The following is an 8,718-nucleotide window of genomic DNA, read 5'->3' on the forward strand; positions in this document are numbered from 1 at the left end:
AGAAGTTCAAGCAACGGAAGGAAGGCTTCTCATCCTCTCCTCTCCTCTCCAGCAATCTCTGAGCCTTGAGAAGCCTCTCCGGAAGCATCAGGGCACCATCCTGAACAACATGGGATGGAGTTCTGGGGGAAAAAGAGACAGGAAACTTTCCTTCCATGAGCTTCCTTAATTTACGGTATTTTTCGCTCTATAAGACGCACTTTCCCCCTCCTAAGAAGTAAGGGGAAATGTGTGTGCGTCTTATGGAGCAAATGCAGGCTCCATGGCTTCAGCGAAAGCAACGCGAAGCCTCCAGAGCGCAGCCAGGAGAAGCCAGGAGAGCAAGAGGGGTCGGTGCGCACCGATCCCTCTTGTTCTCCTGGCTTCGCTTCGCTGGAGAGGTGCTGCGCAGCTTTCCCTCTCTGCGCAGCGCCCCTTCAGCGAAGCAGGAGGAGAAAAGGAAGGTTTCTCCTGCCGCTTCGCTGAAGGGGCACTGTGCAGAGAGGGAGAGAATATTTTTTTTCTTGTTCTCCCCCTCTAAAACTAGGTGCGTCTTATGGTTGGGTGCGTTTTATAGAGCGAAAAATACAGTAATTTGTCTTAGGCAGTGGCGTAGCGTGGGAGGTGCAGGGGGGGCCGGCCGCACCGGGCGCAACATCTGGGGGTTAGGGTTAGGGGGCGCAAATCCACAGGTTAGGGGGTGCAAATCCACGGGTTAGGGGGCACAAATTACTTGCCTTGCCCCGGGCGCTGACAACCCACGCTACGCCACTGGTCTTAGGATCCAAGCCTGCCTCTTCAAGTGACTTTGCCTCAAACTTTTCTAAAGTAGGAAGGCTGCAGCATAAAGCACAGAAGGATCTATGGAGAGTGTTTGTGCTGAACACTCCTCACCCCGCCGTTTCTCTTTCCCTCTGCAGCCGCTTCCTAGGACACTTTTTCTCCCATTTTGGCTTCATGTTTATCAAGACAGCAGGCTGGATGCTCTTTGTGCAAGGACTTGGGAAACGATGAGCTCTGGCTTCTGACTGAAGACGGTTTAATGCATAGAAACCTACAAGGCAGCTGCTTGAACTAGAGATGGGCTAGTCTTAAAGCTCTCCTCAGGTTGGGTTGAGGGTCCCCTGCCCCCAAATCCAGAAACTCTGAGAAATTTCCCCCAAGACCATCTAAATGGCTCAGAAGATTTGCTCTCAGACAGCCCCTGGGAACACCACACTTCCTTGGCAGGGCCTTCCGCAGTAGGACTATGCTGAGAAGAAAGACAGGCTTTCTTTTCATCCTTCCTCCTCTTCCTTTCTTTCCCTTCCCTCTTATCACACTGTCAGCCAGTTGTCCACACTAATAGGTGCAATTTGGGCCCAGTTCTTTTGGGAGCTCTTGCTGCACTGCCTCTGTCTCCCATCAGAAGCATCCTAATGGTTTCAGGCACTTGACACGCAGTATTTTTCTTTTTCTTTTTTTTCTTCTTCTTTTTTTTGCAGCCTGACTCAGATTCTACCAAACACTCGACTCCTTCCAACAGCTCGAACCCAAGCGGGCCCCCAAGTCCCAACTCCCCACATAGGAATCAGCTGACGCTAGACGGGTTGGACCAGTCGACCTGCGATGCATAACACTACGGCTCCCCCCTCCCTCCCCAAATCCTGTTCGGGACCATCGGCACCAGGAGCAGCTACTCCGCGGAGTATTCAAGTGCAGGAGGCCCGTCTCCAGCAACTGTGCCAAGACTTGATACAGAATTTCTAGTGTTGCACAAAAGTAAATTCTGTAGTTAGAGCTGTAGATTTGGGAGAATAAAAAAAAAGGAGGAGCGAGTTCTTTATTACGACACGGATCAAGTTGTTACTGTTTTTTATGCAAAACTGTTTGTTCTTAACCCTATGGTGGATCAATTTCTGCACAGACGTGATATTAATGTGACATACACTACAGGCTTTTGGTAAACAGTCTTCATATTTAAGTTGGAAAGAAAATAGAGAAGAGTCGCTGGTAGTTTTTTTTTTACTACAGTGCGGTGTCAGGAATATTTTTCTATAGGATGATGTAATGTCTCGTTAACAGGAAATCCTTTGGGGGGGAAATGGTCCTTTTGAGTGGGAAGTAAAAAGCAGGCTATAAAAGCAGGCTAGTTGCATCCTTGGCTAAATATATTCTAAATATATTCTGGTTGTGTGTTTTTTCAAGTTTTAGGAGAATGATAGGAAGCTGTAGGGCCATTCCCAGCATCAGTAGAAATATGTCAGGAAGTTGAAAACCGAGGTTCTAGTTTGTGGCCTTTTAACTTATTTAGCCATTACATACATTCTCAGCTTTGTAAATGTCCTTCTCCCAACTTTTTAGTCATGTACATAAAACTATTGCCGGTAACATTTTATCCTTACCCTGCTTTTTTAGACCTCTTCAGTTCATCATTAGCCGGGGCAGGGCTTTAAAAAAAAGGTGAAAAGAAAAAAAGACTGCTGTGAAACAGGTTTTACTTTGCTTTTCCTGCTACCACTTTCGCGGACATTCTTGTAATTCCTCTTTTTGTTTTGCTTTTGTTCCAGTGTTAAAGATACACTACATTAAGATAAAATAAAATAAAATACGCTAGGGAGCGTTCTCTTGGGATCGCTCCCTTGAAGGCTGCTTATGCGACGGGATTGTGTAGTAGTACTTAAACCATCGGTCTATCTTGATTGGTAACCAAAGTGGAAACGTTGAAGGATGTGTATATGAGGGTGCCTCATCTTCTCCCCACCACCACCTTCCCCAGTTCATTGTATCCTCGCCTGCATGAAGACCCCATGATTGCTAATCAAAAGTATTGATCATGTAGAGAAAAAAGGAAAAATGCACAGCACACTCCTGTATATTTTGCTACGGCCCATGTGCAGCGGTGACATATTGCGTGTATATTTAATCTCATGCTTCCATGTATTATACATTTAGTAATTTTCCCTCTTCCCCACCTCCACCTCTCCACACCCCCTTCCCGGGGGGCGGGGGGAATTGTGATCATGTTTCATTTAAAAAAGCGTGTGTAATTAATTCTGTGGCTGGCATATCCAGTTTGTCATTGTCACATTAGTGTGCCTTCTGTGCCAATTTGATGACAGTTGGATGTCAATTGTTTTTTTAAAAAAAATCTGGTTTCTATGGGCTAATGCTATACCAATGGCTAATACTCTTTCCTGAAACACTGTATAGGACATGCACTTATCCCTAGTTTTAAATCAAGTGGCTCTAGTCAACATTTAATCCTGTTACATTAAGTGTTTGACAATACTTGCTCTTTTCTCAGATTCTTGATCAATGAAGCTCAATTTGAGCTGGACACTACTGCTTTTGGGGTTTTCTGGTTTTTACACCTTTTTTTTTTAAATGTAAGTCTGAAGTCTTTGTAATTATTGAATTGTGAGAACATTTTTGAACAATTTACTTGTCAATAAAGCAGAAGAGGAAGGTTTTAAAAAGTACCCGGAGCTCCTGTCTTCCTTCTCTGGACAAGCATGCATTGGCCTCTCATACCTGCCTGGTTCGTTTGAAAGTCACCAGGACATGATTTGAAAGGGGAAGAACAACCCTGTGTTCTATGTTTCACCTTCAACCAACCAAATAAGCAACCTCAATACAAACAGCAACTCTTAAGTGGTCTTCTGAGGACGAGAAATGTATCAGCACCTGAAGTTGCTTCCTGCAGCTTGCCGCAGTCTTTCGGTTCCTTACTAGAGATTGCAGAAAGAGTGGTAATTGCTGCTGATGTTCTGTTGCTCTTTTCCTTTGGCCCAAGGGTCATCCAGTGGAGTTGAGGCCAGATCAGTGCAGTAGACAGCAGGCAGCTTGTCTTGGAAATAATAGCTAGATGAGAATGGTATTAATAGTCTTGATTAACCTTGTTGTTTTCCTCAGTGCAAATGGAAAGCTCTTTTCTTATTCTTTTTAGGCGGGAGGTGGGCATAATGGGGCATTGCCAGTATTACACACAAGCATTTTGACCAGGCCCCGGAAAAACATTTGTGTGGGATTTTGTTCCCGAAATGCAGAAGCTTTTAAGGACTGTTGACACTCTCGCACACAGCCCGACAAATTTGCTGCAATATCTTTTAAGTGGCTTAGAAAAATTAAGGTGGGAGAGGGGTGAGAACTTGGAATTAAATTCTGGTGTTAAATATTCTACATCAGGCATGTCCAAAAGGTAGATCGTGATCTACCAGTAGATCACTGGACGTCTGCGGTAGATCACTGGTAGAACATTGGCTCCCCCCAAAGAAGCTGAGCAACTGTGGCTCCCCTAAAAAAAGCTCAATGTTTTACCTCCTCCCTGAAAAAACTCAACAACGTTGACCCCAAACCCCCCAAAAGGGGGTAGATCACTGCCAGTTTTTAACTCTGTGAGTAGATTGCAGTCTCTTGGGAGTTGGCCACCCCTGTTCTACATCAATGAAGTGGATTCCAGTCCACAAAAGCTTGTGCTGCCAATAAACTTTTTGGTCTTTAAAGTGCCACAAGATTCTCCATTGGTTTTGCTGCAACAGACTAATGGCTGCCCCTCTAGAGGATGTAATTTAACAGTGCGGATTTGATAAAGCACAACTTGTTCCAGGTTGCACTGCAGACATAACAGCAATTGCAGAAGAATCCACATGCATCCACTACTTAGACACAGAGAGTGACAGTGAAGAATATGTGCAAAGGCAGGAAGTTTAAATTAAGCTGCCCTTTTCTATCCAGGGACAGCGCTTAGCTGAAAAGCTGTCAATTTATTTGCAGCATTTAGGGAGCAGGTGAGAGCTGCAGGCTGGACCTGAACCACAATTTACTAATGCAAAGGCATCACTGAAATGAGGTATCCTAGCAAATAAACCCTAGTATACTTTGACCTCTTTTGCTGAATTTTCACTCGGATACAACCAAGGCATAACTTCATAAACAAGCCAGGAGCTTTAACATGGACACCAAGTGGCAGATCAAACTCGCTGCCACCAAATATTTGCTTCTCCAAATATTTTCACGCTAATGGCAAAGCTGGAGTAATTTGAGACTGATGTGGTTGCACAATTTCGCTTTATTTTAGACCCAGGATCTTCTAAAAGTCATTTAAGCTACATTCCTAAATATACTTTTCCTGGGAGTAAGATTTATTGAACACAGTGGGAATTGCTTCTGCGTGAATTTATTTTTATCATGGACAGATGTACACTTCCCATTCAGCAAAGTTCTCCGGGAAGTAAACAATACATAGGATTGCACCTTAACAGATTATATTCATTCTCAGTAACTTTGCCATGCTGTAAAATGACTGAATAGCCGGAGCAGAACTTAAGTATGCCTTAAACCAAAGAAGTACATATTTACAAGAACACTTTAGCATAGAGGAATTAAATGATGAAACAAATCTCTTGAAAACTTGCTACCCAGATGCAGATGACACCCAGCTCTACCTCTCCTTTAAATCAGAACCAGTGAAGGCGGTGAAGGTCCTGTGTGAGTGCCTGAAGGCGGTTGGAGGATGGATGGCAGCAAACAGATTGAGGTTGAATCCTGACAAGACAGAAGTACTGTTTTGGGGGGACAGGGGGCGGGCGGGTGGGGGGGATTCCCTGGCCCTGAATGGGGTAACTGTGCCCCTGAAGGACCAGGTGCGCAGCCTGGGAGTCATTTTGGACTCACAGCTGTCCATGGAGGCGCAGGTTAATTCTGTGTCCAGGGCAGCTGTCTACCAGCTCCATCTGGTACGCAGGCTAAGACCCTACCTGCCCACGGACTGTCTCGCCAGAGTGGTGCATGCTCTAGTTATCTCCCGCTTGGACTACTGCTACGTGCTCTACGTGGGGCTACCTTTGAAGGTGACCCAGAAACTGCAATTAATCCAGAATGCGGCAGCTAGACTGGTGACTGGGAGTGGCCGCCGGGACCACATAACACCGGTTCTGAGAGATCTGCATTGGTTCCCAGTACGTTTCGGAGCACAATTCAAAGTGTTGGTGCTGACCTTTAAAGCCCTAAACAGCCTCAGTCCAGTATACCTGAAGGAGCGTCTCCACCCCCATCGTTCAGCCCGGACACTGAGGTCCAACGCCAAGGGCCTTCTGGCAGTTCCCTCACTGCGAGAAGCAAAGCTACAGGGAACCAGGCAGAGGGCCTTCTCGGTAGTGGTGCCTGCCCTGTGGAATATTCACATTCCTTCAGATGTGAAGGAAATAAGCAGCTATCCTATCTTTAAAAGACATCTGAAGGCGCAGAAGTTTTCAGGGAAGTTTTTAATATTTAACGCTGTACTGTATTTAACACTTGATTGGGAGCCGCCCAGAGTGACTGGGGAAACTCAGCCAGATGGGCGGGGTATAAATAATAAATTTTATTATTATTATTATTATTATTATTATTATTATTATTATTATTATTACCCTTTTATCTTAGGCACAGATTGCAAAATTTGCCAGATCCCCAGCATTCCAGACCTACTTCTAGGAATAGTTGTCCCCACAGGGGAAAATCTAAGACAAAGCAGGTAGATTGGGAAATGTGTCTTCCAATAAAACGCAACTGGAAAAATGAAAGGGACATTACTATTGTCCATGAGGTTTATGGTCATATGTACAACATCCTAGTGAAGGACCATGTCATAATTAAAGGCTTTTTCCTTCTTGAGAACATAAATTGAGTTTGCCATGGAGAAAGTATAAGCAGACAGTATACAGCTACTCAATTTGAACTGGTCTTCAAGAATTAACATCAAAAGCCAGTATGTTAAAAGCTTGATTGGCTATTACTGTTGAAGTATAAACTCAGATGGTTAATAAACCTCTTATCTAAAAGTCTTTGTAAGAGTCCCAAGAGAGCTGAGAGTTAACTTAGGCCTCAAATTAGGGTTTCCAAGGGGAAAGACCTTCCCAATGCTCGATGGTGCAATTTGAAAACTAGGGCAAGCTCTGTATATACAGAACGCCAAAGGGAATATTTGAATGGGCTGTTGCTTTGCCTTTGGTTAGCCCTTGAATTGAACCTTTAGTTTATGAGGAAAACCTTAGAGGTTGTGTCCTCCTCAGAATGGAAGATGCCAGGGACCAGGCCCATTGTTCAGGCCATGTCTGCAGTATAAAGATGTCTGCAACCTTGGCTTGAAGGCTGGCAACATTAACCCTTCCGTGTGGGAATCTCTTGCAGGCAACTGCGGTGCCTGAAGACAGACAAACAGGTCATGCAACCACCGCAGTGACCAGAGGAGGAATGGCCACCGGGAGGATTGCAGAAAGTGGCCCCTAGGGCTCTTGTTACAAGCGATTGATGATGATGATGATGATGATGATGATGATGATGATGATGATAATTTACTATTTATACCCCGCCCATCTGGCTGGGTTTCCCCAGCCACTCTGGGCGGCTTCCAACAAAGTATTAAAATACAGTGGTCTGTTAAACATTAAAAGCTTCCCTAAACAGTTCTGCCTTCAGATGTCTTCTGAAAGTCTGGTAGTTATTTCTCTCTTTGACATCTGGTGGGAGGGCATTCCACAGGTCGGGTGCCACTACCAACAAGGCCCTCTGCCTGGTTCCCTGTAACTTGGCTTCTCGCAGTGAGGGAACTGCCAGAAGGCCCTCGGCGCTAGACCTCAGTGTCCGGGCAGAACAATTGGGGTGGAGATGCTTCTTCAGGTATACTGGACTGAGGCTGTTTAGGGCTTTAAAGACCAGCACCAACACTTTGATAAGCTGCAGTTCACAGGGGTGGTATTCAACAAAATTTTGCTCAGAGAAAACCCACTCCAATTAATGGATTGAACTTCGTCATATTGATTTCAGTGGGTCTGTTCTAAGTAAAATCTTTCTGGGTGCCAACCACAGGCTCAACCAGAAGGGGGACCATGGAATAAAATAAACCTCCCACCAGCCAATCTCATTGCTATCTCCTGGTTCCCTATACATCACCCAGAGGCAAAACAGATTACCAAAGCAATTTTCCTCCTTGTGTCAGCACGCTCAGGACAATATCAATCACAGAAGGCTTGTTCCCTACACCCTGCGTACTTGGCATGGCGGCTGTGTAAACCAGCAAAGAAGCTATTCTGAGGTCAGTTTGGATCCAGAGAGCTACAGTATAAAAATGGATGAGATAAGCCATCTGCTGCACTCCTTGCAGTTCCGGCACCTCAGTCCTTTCCAACAATAATAACATGACCAGGCACTGCCTTTTCTGGCTGGGAGTGGGAAGTGATCAGAGGCAGGGAGCGAGGCTGGTACATAGGTGTGACAAAGGCATCCAAGGTTATCTTTTTCCACTGACAAGCTATGATTAATTTGGGTTTCTTTTTTTCCAAAGGCCTGAAAGGGTCAGCATCCGTTTGAAACGACATGATCCATACGCTGAAAAATATTGCTTCCCACTGCCCCAAAAAGTGAAACAGAAGGTCAACATTCTGGGCATATGAAAATGAATGGGCAATGAAAATTATGGGCATATTTGTGCTACAAATGTAGTGCTTTTACATTCTATACAAAAGTATACTGACTTTGAAGCACACAGGACAGGGGTTAAGTGGAATTGGATAGCTCTTTTACCTGTGCCGGCACCCGTGGCACTTTTAGCAGTTTATGAATATTGGTGTCTCTATTTTATTTTATTTTTACTGCCCCTAATACACACACACACACAGAGAGAATCCAGGGCTACACTGGGTCTCCCAGAGGGCATAAAGCAAGGGTCTTCAATGCTGCACCTCAGGCACCTATGGGTGACCGCTGGTACCTGCTATG

General features: G+C 45.0%; 1 protein-coding gene across 6 annotated transcripts in view; it reads left to right on the forward strand.

Moving 5' to 3' along the window:
* The window catches only part of CDC42BPB (CDC42 binding protein kinase beta), a 98,320-nt gene extending 94,880 nt beyond the window's left edge, over positions 1–3,440 (forward strand). For all 6 annotated transcript variants that reach the window (XM_081191000.1, XM_081191001.1, XM_081191003.1 and 3 more), the window contains one exon: positions 1,464–3,440. In XM_081191000.1, coding sequence (XP_081047126.1) covers positions 1,464–1,595 — 132 coding nt within the window. In that variant the 3' untranslated portion in view covers positions 1,596–3,440. The remainder of the gene's footprint in view (positions 1–1,463) is intronic.
* The last annotated feature ends 5,278 nt before the right edge of the window (positions 3,441–8,718 follow it).

Source organism: Podarcis bocagei (assembly GCF_964188305.1).
Source record: "Podarcis bocagei genome assembly, chromosome: 1".
Taxonomy (NCBI): domain Eukaryota; kingdom Metazoa; phylum Chordata; class Lepidosauria; order Squamata; family Lacertidae; genus Podarcis; species Podarcis bocagei.